Source organism: Caretta caretta, chromosome 11 (genome assembly GCF_965140235.1).
Source record: "Caretta caretta isolate rCarCar2 chromosome 11, rCarCar1.hap1, whole genome shotgun sequence".
NCBI classification, from domain to species: domain Eukaryota; kingdom Metazoa; phylum Chordata; order Testudines; family Cheloniidae; genus Caretta; species Caretta caretta.
Genome location: NC_134216.1, coordinates 12553094 through 12573988, shown reverse-complemented (window position 1 = coordinate 12573988; position 20895 = coordinate 12553094). Strand labels below are relative to the sequence as shown.

Below are 20895 nucleotides of genomic sequence, written 5' to 3'. Positions count from 1 at the left end.
TAGATGGGCTAGGACATCCCTCCTGGACAGAGAGCTTTTCATCTTGATGGCACTGGGATGAGTCTGGCCCAAATGGGCAGTGGTTTGGAAAGCAATTTAGAAGGATTTATTGGACTCTGTCCTCTCAGTGTCTCAGGTGTCCACTCCACCAAACAATTCTCCCACTTGGGAGCCTTGCTAACAGTTGAGACCCCAAGACATGAATGAGCATGGAGAAGGAGTCACTCATGCTGAGGCAGTCCCTCCATGTTAAGGTTTAGCAGCCAGAATGGTGGAGGAAGAAGATAGCTACACAAGAAGCAAGGCAATCCTGTGGACAAGAGACTTCCAGCACCAGCACTCTACTGAGAGCATAAATGCGCCCCCTCTTCCCTACACCCATGATCTAGAAACTCGTCTCAGAGGAAGAATAGTAGATTTAAGAAAACCTTTGTTGTATGGCAATTAAAACCAGACTATAATGTTTAATTTACTCGCAGCTAGGATTGCCGATTTTGGTTGGACATATTCCTGGAGGTTTCAATCACATAATGATCTTTAATTAAAGATTAAATTCCTGGAGACTCCAGGACAATCCTGGAGGGTTGGCAACACTACTGGCAGCTGAGAACAGGTTGTCCTTGCTCTGCTTCTCCTAGGTCTTTTTGTTTGTTTTTTTCCACTGCAGTATGAGAAGGTATTTTTAAGGGCCCAGATCAGCACCAGTTTTGCTCTTGCATTGATTTGAATTTATTACAGGCTAATGAGACCTTTGTGAATTAGAGTGAGTAATGGTATTTTTAGCTACAGAAAATGAATGGCAACCTGACAGGTACAGGGGATTGGCCCTGAAGGACAAGACCTCAACTCGGGGGAGACCCTTACCTAACCCAGAGAGCTACCCCCTTGTTCAGCTACCCCTGAAAGGCATGACCTGGCTGGAGGATGGACTCTCAGAAAGGCCAGATCACTGTGGTATCAGAGCAGCTGTCCACAGGGGCACCAGGAGTGAAGAGGATCTGCTCCACCCCACCAGACCACTGTGGGGCATCTGTGGCAAGTGAGCCCCTTCACAGTTGGTGGAGAATGCAGGCAACTCATCCAAATCTGCTAAAAGCATTTGGGCAGACTATGCCAGGTGGGGCTACCGGACAGATGGATGTGGAGAAACTGTTCAAATGGCTGACATAACCAGCCACAGCAGGCTATGCAACCACACGAATGACAATACCAGGTGTTGCAACAGATGGCTGCCTAACAGCAGCAACAAGCAGCCCTCCAGTTACAACAGCAGCAGCTTGTCAGAAAACTGGCTGCACAGCAACAAGAGCAACAGCCGTGCCTTGTCCAACGGACATCGGATGCTCACATTGTTGTGGCCCCTGATGACTAATTCCCTCACAGGAACACCGAGCTCATCTTCGCTCCCCACGATCCCAGTGAAACTCAAAGATGAGACCAGAGGATGACTGAGGCTTTTCTAGCTACATTTGAACAAGTGGTGACAGCTGCACAGCAGCCTCCCACACACCGGGCCATTTCGCTGGCTCCATATTTTATGGGGCCACCTCAGGCTGCCTACAGGGGACTCAACCCAGTGGCCACACAGGACTATTTTGTATTAGGTTTTGTATGTAACATCCAAATATCAGCATTGCTTTTGCAAAGAAATGTATCCACAGGGGGCCCTGCCCCAGGTGGTAGCCCGGAAGCGAAGGGACCACTGTTGGCGCTGGCTACAGCTCAAGAAAGGTGGCAGAGCCAGTCTTAGTAGAACAATTCACCCAGATACTGACCTGTGACCTGCTAAAGGTCAAAACAAACTTATCAGTTTGTCACCTCCAGACAGATGGCTTAGTGGAATGGTTTGCCAAAATGCTGAAAGATGGTAAAAAAATTTGGGATGTCAGATCCTCACCATTGACCAACTACTTCCCTCACTATTATGTGTCACAGGAGAAATCCCACAAGCTTTCACTTGATTCTCACAGTTTGAGCTACTATACGGGAGACAGCCTTATGGCATCCTAAGCTTCCCCTAGAAATTGGGGAGAAACAGAGGCCACAGGCCACAAACATGGTCCAGTATGTTCTTCAGATTGCATGAGAGGCTTAAGTCTTTAGGCAATCTCTCAAAAGAGAGCTTGATGAGGTCCATACAACCAAGGGACCCATCTGTGTGTCTTTAGGCATGGTGACCAAGTGCTGTTATCCCTACCAACTCTGGAATCTAAGTTGCTGGCCAGATGCTAAGGACCATTTGCGGTAGTAAGACAAGTTGGACCAGTGGACTCTGAAATCTGACAGCCAGGAGAGGAGATATAGTTGGGTCTCTCTTTTGCATGTTAACCTTTTAAAGACTTGCAAAGTCAGAGCAGGACAACTACCACCACCTTATCCTCCTGACCCTGAACTAGATCCCCAGTCACCCAGAGTTCAGAGATCATACAGACTGAGAAGATCTCCAGACTGAGCCAAAAGCCCTGATATAATGTTTGGTTGAGTCTTTATCCTCTGTATTTTCAGCTCTACCTGGACAAATCTACTTGACGTACCATAAAGAACCACAGAATAAGAACCACAGAATAAGAACAGATACAAGAGACCCCTCAGCCCTTTTCTCAGAAAATATGAGAAGCTGTCCTGGAGGAATAATAAGCAATACTAGACATGAGTGGAGGAGTGCCATTGTGCTGGTAACAAAACCAGATGGCATGACATGCTTATTAACTTTAGAAAGCTTAATGCAATATCAAAATTTGATGCATACCCAATCCCCAGGATGGACAAGCTACTAGAATGCCTAGGAACATTCAACATATTATCACCCTGGATTTGTCAAAAGGGTATTGGCAGATCCCTTTGACACCTATATTCGGGGGGGGGGGGAGAAGGGGTGGAGAAGAGGGAGAATGAAGACAGCCTTTACCACTCTGTTCAGCCTTTACCAGTTCCACACTACACCGTTCAGCCCCCATGGGGTAGCAGTGACATTTGAGCAATTTATGGACCACGTACTTAGACCACATGGACAGTACACAGCAGCATCTCAATATCATCTATTGGCAGAACTGGGGCAACCCCATATGAAGGTCACAGCCATGCTGCAGGCCCTCAGATGTAGGGCTCATGGTGAGCCTGGCTAAATGCAAGATGGGGAACTAAGAGGTCATGTATCTGGGCTGTACAGTAGGGACAGCCCAATTCCAGCTGTTAGTCACATAGCTAACAAGCCTTCATGCCCTGCCCCATACAAACAACAATGAAGCAGGTGCAATGCTTCTTGGGATTGGCAGGGTATTATAAGCAATTTGTTCTAGAATTCACCATGATTGCAGCCCCTGCTCATGGACCTTATCAAGGACAGTTGTCCCCAAAAGATTATCTGGTCAGAAGTCTGTGATGCAACATTTAGAACCTTAAATGGTCACCTCTGCTCAGAATGGTAATCCTTTACCTGGGTTTTTCAAAACCCTTTATCATGCTGGCAGACGCTTCAGAAGCAGGAATCCAAGCAGCCAGACAGAGAAGAATGCCTAGTCCTCTGCATAAAAGTCAAAAGAGATTCCCTTAGGAAGAAATTTACTCAGTCATTGGAAGGACGCTTGGCTGTGAAGTGGGATATGGATGCCTCCAAAAAAATAGTATCTAAGGGAACATTTCTCTAAGTGACTGATCAAGCTCCATGAAAGACACCAATCCTTCAAGAGTGCTACAACCATACAACTTTGAGGTACTCCACCAAAGGTGGAGCAGCTCAGCAAAATGCAGATTCCTCCCCGCCCCCCCCTCCCAAAGGGCAGAGAACCATTTGTTGAGGACAGTACCCTGGGCCCTGTTTTGATGGGGGAAAAGTATCCAGCCTCACCTCAGTCCCTGAAAAAATCATGGAGCAGGTCCTCAAGGAATCAATTTTGAAGCACTTTGAGGAGATGAAAGTAACCAGGAACAGTCAGCATGGATTCACCAAGGGAAGGTCATGCCTGACTAACCTAATTGCCTTCTATGATGAGATAACTGGCTCTGTGGATGAGGGGAAAGCAGTAGACGTGTTATTTCTCAACTTTAGCAAAGCTTTTGATACGGTCTCCCACAGTATTCTTACCAGCAAGTTAACATATGGGCTGGATGAATGGACTATAAGGTGGACAAAACACTGGCTAGATTGTCAGGCTCAATGGGTAGTGATCAATGGCTCCATGTCTAGTTGGCAGCTGGTATCAAGTGGAGTGCCCCATGGGTCGGTCTTGGGGCCAGTTTTGTTCAATATTTTTATTAAAGATCTGGAAGATGACGTGGATTGCACCCTCAGCAAGTTTGCAGATGACACTAAACTGGGAGGAGTGGTAGATATGCTGGAGGGTAGAGAGAGGATACGATACAGAGGGACCTAGACAAATTAGAGGATTGGGCCAAAAGAAATCTGATGAGGTTCAACAAGGACAAGTGCAGACTCCTGCACTTAGGATGGAAGAATCCCATGCACTGCTACAGACTAGGGACCGAATGGTTGGCAGCAGTTCTGCAGAAAAGGACCTAGGGGTTACAGTGGACAAGAAGCTGTATATGAGTCAACAGTGTGCCCTTGTTGCCAAGAAGGCTAATGGCATTTTGGGCTGTATACGTAAGATCACTGCCAGCAGATCAAGGGACATGATCATTCCCCTCTATTCGGCATTGGTGAGGCCTCATCTGGAGTACTGTGTCCCGTTTTGGGTCCCACACTACAAGAAGCATGTGGAAAAATTAGAAAGAGTCCAGCAGAGGGCAACAAAAATGATTAGGGGGCTGGAGCACATGACTTATGAGGAGAGGCGGAGGGAACTGGGCTTATTTAGTCTGCAAAAGACAAGAATGAGGGGGGATTTGATAGCTGCTTTTAACTACCTGAAAGGGGGTTCCAAAGAGGATGGATCTAGACTGTTTTCAGTGGCAGCAGATGACAGAACAAGGAGTAATGGTCTCAAGTTGCAGTGGGGGAGGTTTAGGTTGGATATTAGGAAAAACTTTTTCACTAGGAGGGTGGTGAAGCACTGGAATGGGTTACCTAGGGAGGTGGTGGAATCTCCTTCCTTAAAGGTTTTTAAGGTCAGGCTTGACAAAGCCTTGGCTGGGATGATTTAGTTGGGGATTAGGTCCTGCTTTGATCAGGGGGTTGGACTAGATGACCTCCTGAGGTCCCTTCCAACCCTGATATTCTATGTGACAGGGCATACAAACCCTGCAACAGTAAGGAAGGGGTTAAGCAGCTACTTTGGGCCCAGGTAGTCCCACACTGCCACACCTGCAAAGTATGCCTGGTTTGGAGGAGGTCAAAAGGGGAGCAGGGCAGCAGGCCTACATTCTGAGCTCCTGAGGCCTGACTCCAGTGTGGCTAAACTCAAAGGAAAGAGGCATGGGAGTTGTAGAAGATTTGAGACTTTGATTTCCCCTTATTTGAGGTCTTCACTTTACTTGTTGGAAGAGGGGTGGGTAGGAAGTGATCCAGGGAGGAGCAGTAGACATAGCTACCTACCCTGGTCCCTGGATTAGAACCTGGTGGAGAGGGTGGGGCCAGGTTCCTCTAACTCCTCAGGGATCCACTTCTGCCTTTGGAACCCCTTATATGGGGAGTCTACGGGAGAGAAGACCCTGAAACCTCAACCCAGGGGTAGACCCAGAGGGCTATGCCCATTGGTTGACTTTACAAGTCCAAAAGGGGCGGACATAAAATGCGAGACCTAGCTGGAGGGCTGACACACAGAAAGGCCAGATCACCACAGGATCTGGGCAGCTGTAAACAGGGAAGCCCAGAAGAGAAGAGGACCTGTCATGCCCCACCTGGCCACTGAGTAGCACCTGGGCTGAGTGAGCCCTGTCACCATCCCCTGTCCTCTCTCTGGGTCCGTTGTTAAGAACTTCTCTTTCCCAGAGTATATTACTATAGCAGGTTGAACCATTTTACGGAAATTGTCCAATTTCACTGAAGTTCTGATGAAACACAGGCATGGTTACCCCTGAAGCCTACTTAGCTTCCTGCCAACCTGCTTGCCCACCCACCTCCTCAGCAGTTTGGCATGCAGCTGAAACCCATACTGGTCTTGCCAACAGTTATGGTGGTTTTGCTTTCTTGCCCCATAACTAACCCTCACAGCATCTGATAGGTAATGTTTGCACAGCTCTTAAAATGTAAAGCATATACTATTAAAATGTAATTTAACCTGAATTATAACTACTGTAGAGCCTTAGGCTACTTTTGAAACTGTAGGAGTCAAGATTTCCTTTAGGCTACATTCCTCCAATAAGTATCTGTTTGATGAAGCTACTGTAATGAAAAAAGCGTTCCTGGTCAGGTAAGGTGACAGATTTGACCAGGTCCATCTCAATTTCCTCTCAGATTCTTACAGGAGATTCTTACCTTTTCCTTCATGCAAAAGTTACAGAATGTCCGAATGAAAAATATACTTTATTGGAGGCCAGATACTGGTATTCTAATCCTAGCATGTCGCTGGGAAAGGCACCACACACTGGGCAATCACTTGTCTGTCTCCTTGTCTTGTCTATTTGGACTGTAAAATCTTTGGGGGCAGGGACGGTCTCTCAGAAGGTTTGTATAGTGCTTGATACATTGGGGCGGTTAGCTGTTACTATCATACAGATTATTTCCTTTTAAGGTCTAGAGTTCTTAAACTCTAATTTGATTTTCCTCTGACATGGGTGCACATCAGGGATATCTCCACTCAAGTTAACTGAGTTACATTGGAATAAAACTAGAGTAAAGACATCAAATGAGGTCTACTTATCAATCTCAGCCTTCCCTGAAATAAAGACCATCTAACCGCAGTGCACTATTTAGACTTCCATGCAACTGTAGCTTCCTGTTTAAAAAAAGCCTACTTGCTGCAAGACCGACCAAATTTAATCTGGACTTTTGATACCTAAGTGCTGGATCAACATTATTTTTTTTTTGGAAAGTATCAATCTAGTCTGTCAGTACAATAGCATTGGCCATACCAGATTTCAACACTAGCCTAGCTAGAGCAGTTCAACATAAAACCCACCATCTTAATAATATAAAATGGAAATAGAGCAGCACATATTGGCAATTGTGTGACCCTTTCAGTCAGAGAAATCTCACCTGAGGAAATCTAAATCAGAGGTATCTTCAGGAAAAACCAAATTAGCTTCCTGGCCAGCAGTCTCACATGGCTTAACACCTCCTTTACCCCTCCACCCCCAACATTTGCCCAAACTCCAAGTAGGTTCTCAACAAAACAGAGCTGGCAGTCTGTGTATGTTATACTGAATTTAAGTGTATATCCATGTACTGTATGGACACAAGCATTTAAAAAAAATTTAAAAGAATGGTATATATTCTCTGGAAAAGAATATCACAATGGTTGTCTGTACCTCCATGCTAGTATTGGGGTCAAGGTCATCACACTCTGATTCCTCGGAGCTGTTGGTCTCCTTGTTTGGCAGCATGAAGAGGAAGAAAGAAGTAAAAGGTTAGAACAGAGATTGGTTAGGCTGCGTGAGCAGCAGCAGCCGACTTGCGAGCAGCATGAAAATGTGTACTGGTAAAGGAAATGCTTTAAAAACAGAAAAAAAAGTCAGCAACATGCTTTTGCGAAAGGAGAGGTAACAATCTTGCGACAGTTGTTTAGGCAATAAAAAAATAGCAAAGAAAGCCATAGAATGAAGAATTTGTCTGCCAAGCTAGACCAGCTACTTCTTTGAGTCTGGATTCTTGGCTACCTTACATCTTCTGTAAAGATTTTATATCTGTGCAAACCTGGGTTTTGTTTGTTGCAGAAAATTTTACTATGAGAATTTGCTTGTCCTTGTTGGGAGAAAAAAGCCCCATATAGGTGCTGAGGAGGCTCCTTTATCATCTTTTACAGGGATTTGTGCTCGGACTTAGAAAATATTAGTCATGCAACCATAGCAGAAGATGGATCTTAAACCATAGTTCATCTTTCCCATATTAAAATACATCCTCCTACCATTCCCCACCCCCATACACACCAAGATCCAGGCTGGTCCCCCACTCTTTTAATATGGGAAAAGGGAGTGGTTGAGGACACCTCCCCCAAACACTTGGCTGTGACCCCAAAGTTGAAAACCCTGTTAGTTTAAGACAGAAGGTAAAATCCTGGCCCTATTGAAGTGAGTGGCAAAACTCATATTGACTTCAATGGTGCCAGGATTTCACTCAGCTTTCACATAGGCTGTTGCCTCACTATCTGGTATGATGCAGCTCCAAGTTTAGCCAGGGTAAAAGGAGCAAAAACAAAAAAAACCCCACACTGCTGTCCACATTTTGCATTTCTTCCATTGTGCATATATATTTAATTTTATAAATATTTTATAAAAATGAGAAAAATACTTACTTGCAGTTTGGATGCCAGAAAAAAACAAAAAACAAAAACACCAAACCAAAAAAATCCCAACCAAACACAAAGGCTGCATTTTATTTTGCATGCAAAATCCTGTTAGCATAGGAACTACCAAAAATTATAGAATTATAAACAAAAATCAAAACGTCACCCCCCACCTCTCCTGAGAGAGGATGGCAGAGGGGGTGAGGAGGATGGGAAGCAGGAGAGTGGCCCACGGCTTTGGATGGCCTTACTCACTTTAACAGAGACTTTGTTGCCCAGAATATCCTTGGATTTACGTGGCCCATTGGATTCATTTTTGCCACTGCTCTCCTTTTCCGCCCGCTTTCTCATGCGCAGGGTATGCCATGAACATGACTTCCTGTTGTACCAAAAAATGCACCAATCAAAAGGCAGCTCATGGCAGGGAAGGAAGGATGTGGAAAAGGGGACCAGCAGCTACATTTGTGAGTACTGCAATTCCCTAGAAAGTGAAAGCCACCAGGAATGCATCTATTTCAGTTTCAGCAATAACATTTATTTGAAAAAATTTCAATAGTTCTACCAGCAGATGTTGTGCCACATTTGCTGTTTTAATACATTTAGCAGATAGCCAGTTCCCTAGATAAACAGGGAACTGTGCTGCCTCAGCTTCAGATAATCTATCAGGCTTCAGGGACTTTAGTGCTTGCATTTGTCCCAAACGTTTCTTGCTAAAGTGTCCATTCAATTTAAATCTTGTCAATTCAAGCAGTGAAACTGATGCAAATGTGATGGGAATGGGTCTTAATGGACTGATTTGATACAGCAAATACAAAGAGTTCAGAAGTTCAAGGTGGATCCCTCAGTGTTGCTAAGAACATGAAAAGCTAAAAAACTACCAAGTAGTAACTAGGTCATTAGATTTCCAAGAGAAGTAGTTTCCCAGAACTACAAGCTTTGCTATACTTCTTGGGGCCAAGAATTTCCTGTTAGTTTAACATGGTTGCATTTTGTCAATCCAATTGTCTGACATTATCAAATCTTTATTTGTTGACTAAACAGAATACGGAATTAGTGATTTTCATGTCCAACCCCTATTTACTGTCCCCATGACCTTATCCTTGGAAAAAATGCCATGGCACCCTTTACAAGAAAAATGCTGTGGAGACAAGAGAAAAATCAGATCAGATCAGACCAGACATCAAATTAAGAAAAAAAAAACAGTTTAAAATATGGATTTAATTTACTATCACAGCAGAAAGTTTGCCATTTGCAGGGTGTGTGTTTATTTTTTAATATTCACCTAAAGCAGAAAGTTCAAGAATAGCAGTGGAATGAGCTGGGACCCAGGTCAGAAGCATTATGCTACATCTGCCCACCTTTAAAGCATGCAAATTTATTTGCATGTTTGAAGCCAATGTTTGGCTCATGTCGCATCTACAGTACCTTGACACATTTTATACAGAAAGTTGCATGTAATCCAATGATAACTTGTGATGCCAATAAAATATGACCTGTTAGGATCTGAAACTCCAGAAACAGTAGACATTCTGTATTCCAATTCTTAAGTGTTCGTGTGTTCATTATGCTTTGGCATCAGATTAGAATAGTACAGTAGGTCACGTCAAGATTAAAACTACAGACCTCTAACAGCGTCACCAGCACAAGACTAAACTGGTTTATGTTAACTGAAACTGTGTCCACAACCACTTTTAGAGAGTGTCCACACTACAGCAACACAAACAAGGTCACGTGCATGGTGTCTTTGAGAACTAGTTATGGGCATTCACATCCAGTGAAGATGAGCACCAGAAAGGAGCAGCATTCTATAAACTGCTCACATCTATAAAATTTGGCTAGAAATCTGATGACAATATTCTTGCTTGGGATATTTTGGCACCTCTAGGCGAGATCCAAATTGGATATGCAAAGCAGTGGGGAGTTATCCAAACACTGCAGAACTCTCACCAGAATTCAAGTTTAAGCTTTCTTTGAAGATCTGGATGGAGTCAGTGGTGGGTTGATGGGTTTCTCTCCCCTTACCTCCAACTGGCTGAACTATGACCAGCAAGATCAAACAGAGTAGGGTGTGAACACTGTACTGTAACTGCTTTAGTATGGGTTATGGATAGACTAGTCAGACAGACTAAGTCATTCACCCCACTTTTAAACCATATTACATAGCAACATAGATAGAGCAGTAGACGACACCCACAGCTGGCCATTGTTTTTGTTTTATAGGACACCCATTAGAGAGTTCAGTCAAGCAACTATTTATTCACAGAGCATGAAGAGAATATTTGAGATCTAAATCTCAAAAAGGGAAAAGGAAAAAGTGCAACATGTGCGTCATTCACGACAACAATTTTTGTTTCGTTCTCTTTGCGGAAATCGTTGCAGAGTACGACCACACAGGAAGTTTCAATTGGACATCACTTACTGGAAAAATCTAATGCTGTTGACAAAATATAACAGCACCCAATTCCACCAGTGCTAGAGAAGAATGCAATCAAGTCTCTAGCCATTGGAAAGATGCTAAATAATTCCATAGGTTTAGTATACATTTCAGACATGTTTTGACCAGGAGCATTGATCTTTTAAAACAATACAGGTAAACCCAATACCACTGACACAACTAACTTCAGCAGAATATATATATATTTTTTAAAGGCTTCGTTCATCCCCACTTCAAATCTACACCTTGAGGCACTCATGTGAGATAAGATTTAGCATCCATCATGCTAATAAATTTTAGATATCAAAAGAAAACAGGTATTACTAAACAGGGTTGTACCTTCTGTATTTAATACCAAAAAACCACTTTCTTGCATTTAGTCATTTCAGATTGACAAATTTCTAAAAATCAGAAAAAAATATCCACACATTTGTTAAATAAGCAACAAAACATTATAACAAAAAGAAAACAAAAGGGTCAAGCTAGTCCTTTTAAACCTCATTAAAACATGCTCATGGTGAAAATTTATTTTACATATTTAAAATAGTACATTTAAAATTATTAGTTACATTACAGGTACAATGATGAACATTGCGACTATCCATTATATTGCACAACCTGACTTCATCAATATGGGTTTCTTTAAATAGTGCAAAATACTTTATACAGGAATGTACTTAGAAGGGGGTCTTGCCAACAAAAATTTTACAAAAGTTACCGTGAACAGAAAAATGTCAAAATAAAAGATACAAGCTGTACAAAGAAATTGCCATAGACAACAAAATCTCTCCTCCTTGAGAAGCAGACCTCAGTCCAACACAAGGCCTGATTTTTTGCTAGAAGCTGTTATAACCAATATATATATAATTAGTAACTTAATACAACATAAATATAAGTCCAGTCCAATCAGGTCCATGTCGGTGTAAAATGGATCAATGTAAAACATGCCTTTAAACTCTTTACAAAGTATAAACAAAAAAAATCAAACAAAAATAACCAAAACCCGAACTATCCAACATGGATGCCCCATGCTGTGGATTGAGCATTCAAAGTTTGTTCCAATGGCACTGTAGAAAAAAAAAAAAACCAGCAGGAATTCCCTACCATTTTTTTGTTTTTTCCTCAAAAATCCATACACTGCTCCCAGGGAAGCCAACATGGCACTTACTTGATGCTTCCGTCGCTATTATCTGTAGTGGATTTAGTGAGGGGAGCCAAGATATTGCCTGGAATCCATCCTTCAGCGGCCGGGGAGTGGTCGTTCGCAGGCTGGTACACCAGGAACATGTTTTGCTGGTTGATGGCAAGGATCTGAACCACCTCGCCCTGATTCACGCAGATCTCATTCTCCTTCAGTGCATAGTAATCTTTGATTACCACCATGGAAGAGGTCCCATTGCACCCTCCCAAGTCACTCTGTGAAGGGGACAATAGAAATTCTTAGAAAGTTGTGTTGCTGGGGAAGAAGTAAGAGTTACCTTTTTTAGGAGCAGCCAGGGCACAGTTTTCAGACTAGTGAAGAAAAGAGGGTGTTTTAAAATCCTTAAATAATTATAAATTTACACCAGAAGAAAAAAAAAAATCTATAATTAAGAATTTGAAGTTATCTAGTAATCCAAATACCCTCAGAATTAAAGAGGGAGTCCTGTTTCCTATCATAATTCGCATTTGGTTCAATGGTAATTTTGTTCTAGGAGTGCTAAGAAAAGACTTATTTGCATTTTATTGTAGCAAAACCATTCTATACCAGGATGTGGGGAAAAGAGCAGTGAAAGCTGATATCTGAATGTGAAATTAACACTCAAGAGCCATTTCGCAATGGCAGGTACACATCACACAGTAATTTGACTTGCAACAACAGCTTTTAGTCCCTGTCAAGGCTGCATTTGAACCAGTGCTGATTTGGTGGCCTATGGGAACTGGAGTTCATGAACTCAGCTCTGTTTGCAATAGTATACATCACAGAGGAAACCCTATCTCCACAACTGGCACTCGTTAGCAGCCTCACAGAGGACAAGCACAGAGCTGATCTTCAAGTCAGGGTGCTAGGCATATTGTTCCAAGATTGAGGTGGAAGGTTTTATGGCAGCTGCCTGTGCTGTAAATGAAAATTCAGTCACCAGGGTTGTGAACGCCACACTTTTCATGAGCCTTAAGTTTTCTTACAGTTGTTTGTAAGTGTTTAAGTTCTGCACATCTTTGATCTTTAACCACCTATTCTGCTGTGCCACAAGTTTGGCAAGCTGGTTTCTACTGACCTGATTAGCTCATAATCTCATGGATATTCCATGATACAAAGAAAGGTAGGCTTGAGTATAAATGGTGAACAGAGAAAGTACCTTGTTTTGTTCGTATTTGTCCCCAGGCTGGTGGTGTTCATACCCTGCACTGCCATTAGAGGTAGATATCTTCAGGGGTGGCATGGATGGGTTACGGCTTGTAGCCTTTGAAGGCTTCTCAGACCCTACTGGAACAGAAGAATAGGGTCTGCTGTTGGGCTGAGACACCCTACTAGCTTGTGGTCTCATTACTGCCGAGGTACTTTCTTTGCGTTGATACTCTATGGGCGACTGTAGTGCTGCAGAAGAGGAAGAGAATTAGATGTACTGCTGCTTGTGACACAGCGTAGCCGGATGTGCAGTACATGACTTGCATGTCATTTCAATTAAACCGATATTGCTTTCAAAGTAAACCCAAGGGATAGTCAACTGCATCACACTTGGAAGAGCATTTACATTTAGACATCTTGAGACCACCTCGCAGTACAGGATATAATGATTCAACACAAGAGACTCCTCTTACTGCTATGATGGAGTTGCTTGTCTAATGCTACATCATGCTGAAAACTTAGCCCTTCAACGGAAACAAATAAGTTCACATTTTAATTTCAAACAGCACATCTATCAGAATGATTCAGAGTTCCCTTATAGGTACAAATGACAAAACTTAAGTATGTAGTGTGTATTTATTGAAGTACTTGACACCCAGGCCACTAAGAGTTACTGGCCCCTGTTACACTCCGAAAACCTCCTACTCACAGAACCCACCTATATAGACAAGAAGCCATGGCTACGAAATTATCACCAAATGTAGTTTACTCTGGACCTGGTTACATCTTTGTGTAGAACCACAGAGTTAGAAGGGACTGGAAGGGTCATCTAGTCTCACCCTCCTGCCAAGGTGTAGGATTTGTACATGATCTGTAACTACCTTGATGCAGGGCAGTTCCTGGAAACTACCAACTAGGCAATTGCTGTTGATAGCATCAGAATGTTAACCTTAGTAAGGGCATCTTCTGGAGATGAATGACCAGCTGAGGTTAAGAAAGTTTGTGGGCATGCCCACAAGCTAAGTCAGATTTTGCAAACCCAAAATAGTAAGTCTGGGAGCAGGAGAAGGTGCTTAGCTGTGGAGAGATTGGAAAGGAAATAGGTGTGTATATTTGAGCTGGCGGGAGCAGAAAAGATTGGGTTTTCTGAGGCAGTAGGGGAGAAAGGTTGGGTTGGCAGATTTGAGAATAGGAGTCAATGATAAATGAAGGTGTAGGTGGGGAACTGGCAGGTTGAGGTAGTTTCGAGGGGGAGAAGTGTGGAACTGGAGAGAAATGTAAAGAGGCTGCAGTTTTCTCAGCCTCTCTTTTACTGAGAAATATCCTAGTTGATCATTCTGAAGGGCTAAGGGGAAGGAAAGAGGGGACCCTTTTTCTCCTGACTTCATCTCCCCCCTCCCCAACACACACACACACACGTCCTCTTTTCCACTTGAAGAGTTGATCAACCTACAGGAGATGGTAAGAGGCCCTGTGACACAGCTTGTATCTAGAGCCCCACCTGGTATTATTATGCACCAGCTATCACTGTGAACTGGCCTCAGACAAAAGTTTTAGGGGCAGACTGAGCTCATAAATCTTTCTACACTTATTGCCATTATTCAGAAGAGGGAAGAGAGGAAGAGTCAACAGGATCGAAGACTAGAAATTCCTAAGTGTATGCAGCTTCAATGGCTCTGGACAGATCATTCCTAGAGAATCAGTACTCTGTACATTGGTCATTCAGACTGTAAACTAAATGGAATGCGGAGAAACTAATTCAGCAATGGGAAAATGCAGGATAAAGTGTCACAGATCAAATTAATCCAATCAAGAAAACACAACAGAAGCATCCCTCCTAACACTGAGGAGATGAAAAACCTCACAAGGGATAGACACAGACTCCAGCATTTTTACTAAAAACGGGTTTGGGGGGGAGGAGGGGAGAAAGGAAAGGAATAATTTAATTCAAAAAATAAGTCTCAGATATCTTCCTTTCCTCTGCACACTTTACATTTGAGAGAGAGCCCACTTCTGCAGCTAGTTAGTTTGACTGAACTGATGGTGAGATGACAACCTTTGGAGCTGCTGCAGTGCAAAAGGGCAATCAGACCCATATAAAAGTCAATTCAGCTAACCAAACCCTTCAGGCGCCCCAAATGTCAGACACATGCAATGCTCTGCACTCTCCCAGAAGCACAGCATCAAATGTTTAAGACATTCAGATTTCTGGGGCAAATTTCTGTTTTTACAAACACCTCTGAGTTGAGACTATTCTAGCCTGACAGTCTCTCCATATCAGGGGTGCAAGCTGAAGGCCAGGCTACCATTCTGGAGTGAGTGGATTCTGATTATGGCCTCTGAGTGCTACTATATTTACAATGTTGAGTGCAGTTAACAGGCATCAGGAGACATGACCTTGAAAAAGCAAGGAAGTTTTGTGAGGCTTTCACCACAGATATGTCCCAGCAGCATGCTACTGGGGAGAGGGATTTGGCTCTCTGGGATAAAACCTGCCTCTGAACCTGGCTAACACACTACCAACCATACACTTTAGCAGGAAATCACAAGCGCTGCCAGAGGCAGACCCCACTAGCCACAGTTGTTCCTGGGCCAGCCAAGAATTCCATGGAACAGTTAACACAGCATGGAGCTGTACAAACTTTTCTAGACAACTTAAAAGGTCTGAGGATTATGGTGGCATTATATGCCTTTCCCCCACCCGTCCCCCTCACCGGCCATCTAGATTCTCCCCATCACAATGCAGTCCCTGAATTAGGTAGACAGATCATTGCATAGGGTGGGACTGTACAAGCACATGAGCCTTTCCTCTGCAAGAAAAAGGGAAGGTCAATATATCAAGGATTCCTCTACATGAACTCTCAAAGGGACACGGCCTGGCCTTGTGCCAACAACTACTTAAAGATGGGAAGTTTGGATTCAGCTTTCTGCTTGAGATATTTCCTTATGAACCTGAAGGTGATGAGTGTTTTTCAGCAAAGACAACATTTGAAGATCATAGATTCGGATTAATGCAGAAGACACTGTCCAGAGATAGACTACGTACCATTTAGGAAGTCTCTTTGTGTGTCCAGAACCTGACTGATGTCCTGTATCCAAGCTTGTTGAATTTCAGGATTGGCAGCCTGTAAAATGACTCGTTCTGAAGTTTCCCGGCTCATAAGAGCAAATTTACAGGGATCATCCTCCACTATTTCTTCAATGATTAGATAGTTCATCTGCAATAAGCCCAATGAAGCATGGGTTACATTGGAGAAGGCTCAGGAGCATTCAAAGATAAAGGGTTTCACTAATTTCCTGAACATAAATTAGCTTAAACTATCATTTGGATTACTATAAGGAGAACAAAATGCCAATGTGCTTGAAGTTCCAGACAATGTCTAATGAAGGTCTAGCATCCTACAGGCAGATTTTTCAGGTTTAAGTATCATGCCTCAATAGCTCTCCCAGATCTCTCAACATCCATCTGCATGGTCTTGAGTTACAACTTCCTTTGAAAAGGTAACGTGACCGTGGTTGATGGGTCAAAAATAAGCATAACCTGAAAGTGACATTAAAAAAAATTCCTCCTAAGAACTAAAACACTCCTGCCCCACAAAAACCCTACCATCCCTCTAATACAAGAGTTGACAGCAATGTTTACATCACTGTTTCTCCTAAGGGGAGTAATGGGAACTCCATCATTAGACACTTAAAATTGGACTGTGTACAAAGACATACTAAAAGGAATAATTCTCCACTGATGATCCAGTGGTATTTCCCCTCTGATTATTCTACCACTTAAGTCACTTGCTGTGCAAAGATTCCATTAGGCTATGATCCTGCAAACACTTTATGTGCCTATCTTTGACTTTATTGTGACTACTCATGTGTCTAAAGATAAGCATGCAAGTTTGTTTGCAGGATTGTGTCCTTCATCCAGGATGCCGCTAGTCCTGTTAAACATTTCAGGTGTCTGTGAAACATGATGTGAACATGCACGAATGATCAGAAAAACACACTTCTGATCTGTCAGCTTTAGCCATTCTTGCAAGCAGGTACACTGCTGTTTTACTCTACAGCCCACAAAATTAAGTAGAGAGGGGATGGATGGTGCACCATCCAGCTAATGTATTTCCAATATGCATATCAGTGAGGTGTTGAGCATCCACCTACAACATGCATGAACCAGCTCAAAGTGAAGTCATCTCATTTTCAGTTCCCCAAATACATAAAAACTGCCTATCAAGTGAATGGGGAAGAAATTCTGCAAATTAACTCAGTTTAAAAGAAAACCACCACCACCAAAGCAAGCAGAAGAACATCACGCTCCACATCATTCGAAGGGCAGGTCTTCACTGTAACAGTTAGCCTAGATCGAGCAGAGTAAACTCAAGCTAGCTCAAGTGAGGACTGTTCCATACTGGGAACTTACATCGAATAGCTACATGTCAGGGGTCTGAAAAATCCACACCCCTGAGAAATGAAGCTATGCCCACTTATATTCCTAGTGCAGACAGCATTTGGTCGATGGAAGACTTTCTGTTGACCCAGCTACTGCTTCTTGGGGAGGTGGATTACCTATGTGGACAGGAGAAGCCTATGCAGTGTTGCCAGCTGCCAGCCAATCCACAAGAGTGGTGATCAGACCACAAAATCATTGCTGTCAACTCAAGCTACAGAGTGATTGTATTAGCAGAGTGTTAGAACACACCAGCATCTAATCAAAACCAAACAGCTACGTCCTCACTTGAGCATGAGTAGAGCACTCAAGCTTCAATTTACTCCCCGATGGGTTGCTAGTTGACGCTTAAAGCGCCACTTAACTCAAATTAGAGACCTGTGCGTGAACAGGAGTTGGGTTGGGGCAAAACTGGTGTTACAGCTCAAGCTAACAATGTACCAAAGACATGCCCTGAAGTGCAGTTTAACTGGAAGCTATCAGATAGCCCTAGGCCAAATTTGCTTCTTTTGGCATTGGTAGATATATAGAAAAAAATATCTAACATACAACGCAAGAATTGCTTTTTGCAGAGAACCTATATTTTCACACTTTCTAGAATCACCACCTATGGAGAAGTCAACTTTTCCCCCCTAGAGTAAAAATTAGGGCTCATTCTTGTCACTTGATGTTTTTCTCCTCACCTCGCCCTGCCCGCAACCAATGGAAGGGGGAAGGTAGGAAGTGATTTTAAAATTAAATGGATTTAAAGACATCAGGATTTACAACAACTTTACTTGAGATTTATAGTTTAATGTTTTTGGGTTTTGTGTTCTTACGACTATTTCCACCTGGAATAGTCTCTCTTGCAACACTAAGTAGGCCAATAAAGTAATAGCAAAGATTGACGATTAAGGCCTCCCGATTCAGGAAAGCATCCCTATTAGGGTTAGGCATGTGCTTAAGTTCTGAGTTGGGGTCCAAAATCATTTTGGTTCAGTTTCCCCTCCTCCACTCCTAGTTAAGATAAAATTAGCAAGCCCATTCTCCTGCTACCATTAGTTCTTCAGTAGACCCAACTCTTATTCATGCGGAGCTCCAGGCAACAGATGTTAACTGTTCAGTAGCTGACTTTACAAGATATGCAGCAAAGGGCAGTTCTGAACTGTGCAGGGGCAGATTTACAATTGTTGTCCCTATACTCTCCTTGGTCCATATTACTGAAAATTAATGGGAACGCTCTGCAGACCAAGGTCTACATCTGGCACTTGAAGACTGGTATGCCTAAAAGTCAGTCCAGAGCAAAGAAAAGTCACAGTTAAGTAGCAAACTCTCATCAAATAGGACTCTCATTTCTTACCTTTATGCTTCTCTTAAACATGTAGCCTGGTGTTAAAGAACCTTTCCTAAGAAGTTCACTAAAGATGACTATTTGCTCAAATAGGAAGACCCTGCGCTCCTTTGGCCGAGACAGCCCTCCAGAATCCTGCTCAGTTACATAGAATGTATCCTGCTGCAGCAGCTTTCCTTGAGCAGTCAGTTTGCCCTGAGAAATAGAGAAGTTGCCAACATAAACACACACATGGGTAAGAACAAAATCACAGAGCCCAAGGGCTGATCTGCTAATGTTCACATATTCTGGGGTTTCCAAGGAGCACTGAATTTTCAGAAAGGCAGAATTCCTCTGGACCTGACACCAAAGAAGTCTTTGCCTTCCTTGACAGGAGTTCGCTCAGACTGCTAACACAGCTGTTCTTGATTCTCATGGCCACCAACTGCGTTTCCAAGACAGAAAATGCCATGTCTCCAATGGAATGTTTTTATACCTGTTTCCAACTATATTCCCATTATAAATTTGAGCTACTATTTAAGACACGCTAAACCTAATTTTTGAGATTAGGCATTTTACCAGGATTAGCCAATTCCTGCGTTGAATCGGTCAACGTGGTACATCATTCAAGAGCCCCCTCTGAAGCTGTACTGGTGCTCATACCCTCATGTTGAGCTACCTCACTCAAGGATTTGGGTTATCATGCTAAGCAGCAGAGGAGTCTGGATGGGAGACCACTTGTTCTGGCAGAGAAAATAAATCTGCAATTCAAGCTTTGAGAAGCAGTAACAGGCCTCAGATTTTGATGCCTGTATAGGATTGTTCCATTTTTAGAACTACAGGTGTACATTCATCCCACCCCTCCCCCTGAAGCTCAGGAATGTAGCTCACAGTTAAGAGAGCAGAGCAGAATACTGGCTAAAGAGGCTGAAGGACAATCTTTGGAGATAATTACTGAAAAAGACAATAGCCCCTCATAGTCCCTTGAGCACTGCTCTTTAAGCAAGCACAACAGATGCATACCTCAAAGCCCTGAAGACGGCCCAGGTTCATCATGTCATTGCAACGTTTTGGTACAAGGCACATTAATTCAACTGCTTTCTGTTAAATAAAAATGATATATTAATTAATTATGAGACAGTCAGAGCAGAGCGCTCTTTAAGGAATGATTAAAAACACAGGCGCCAGCAATCAAATGATAAATGAATGAGGCACGCTCGTTTTTAGAAGTTATAAAGGCATGATTCTGGTGGACCTAAGTGTTTCACTAATGTCAATGGGAGGTCTGGCATGCAGGCATGGGCCCCAACTACATGTAGCTTAATTTATTTTCCTTTTCTAGTTTAACTTAAATGAAACATGAAACATAAGTAATCGTTCCTTTGCTCATCTCCAATATTCTATTGGCAATTGGCTTTCGCTCTACAAAATTCCACTGAATTATTTGGCAATATCCAGATAAAGCAAGAGAGTCTAGGATATGAAAGGATACCTCTATATCCGAACATTCCAGCCCAGCTTTTTCACTGTATCGCAGGAAGTCCTAAAGAAAACAAAACCGTTCTCATAAGATGTTTTAGGAAAGATATCCATTATCCAGTTTAAAAAGAAATCCACCAGCAAGCAGCAGGATGGAACTCCACAGAAAATGAAAGATGTAATTAGACAACACTTTGCAACTCTGAGAAACTTAATATACATGAATTAGTTTTCAAAACATGCTTGTGAGGTAGGGAAAATATGCTACCCATTTTATTAAAAAGCACAAAAGGTTGAATGACTTGCTGAAATTCACAAAGCAGGACAGAACAGAACAGAACTAAAATTAGAGTTTGGGAATGCTGACTCAGTCCCCTCTTTTAAGCCACAAGACCACACATTTGAAGATACCCTTTTTTCCCCTTTTTAAATCTTATAGACAAATGCAATTACTTTTTTGCAACTAATACAGTTACCAAAGAGTAGGCTGATGGCAGTCAGTTTCATATGCTAAGTAGCTTAAACAAAAACTAAAAAAACCACCAGTACCTTTATAGATTA

At 42.7% G+C, this 20895-nt stretch overlaps 1 protein-coding gene across 10 annotated transcripts in view; it reads right to left on the bottom strand.

Moving 5' to 3' along the window:
- The window catches only part of KALRN (kalirin RhoGEF kinase), a 779108-nt gene that overhangs the window by 39791 nt on the left and 718422 nt on the right, over window positions 1–20895 (bottom strand). For 6 of the 10 annotated variants that reach the window (XM_048869043.2, XM_048869046.2, XM_048869044.2 and 3 more), the window contains 8 exons: window positions 20348–20398; window positions 19879–19956; window positions 18886–19071; window positions 16152–16323; window positions 13116–13354; window positions 11945–12192; window positions 8598–8721; window positions 7369–7428 (listed from right to left, as the gene is read on the bottom strand). In XM_048869043.2, coding sequence (XP_048725000.2) covers window positions 7369–7428; window positions 8598–8721; window positions 11945–12192; window positions 13116–13354; window positions 16152–16323; window positions 18886–19071; window positions 19879–19956; window positions 20348–20398 — 1158 coding nt within the window. Of the gene's footprint in view, window positions 1–7368; window positions 7429–8597; window positions 8722–11104; window positions 12193–13115; window positions 13355–16151; window positions 16324–18885; window positions 19072–19878; window positions 19957–20347; window positions 20399–20895 lie in introns of those variants that run through there. The other 4 variants (XM_048869050.2, XM_075117744.1, XM_048869051.2 and 1 more) reach the window with 1 other exon arrangement.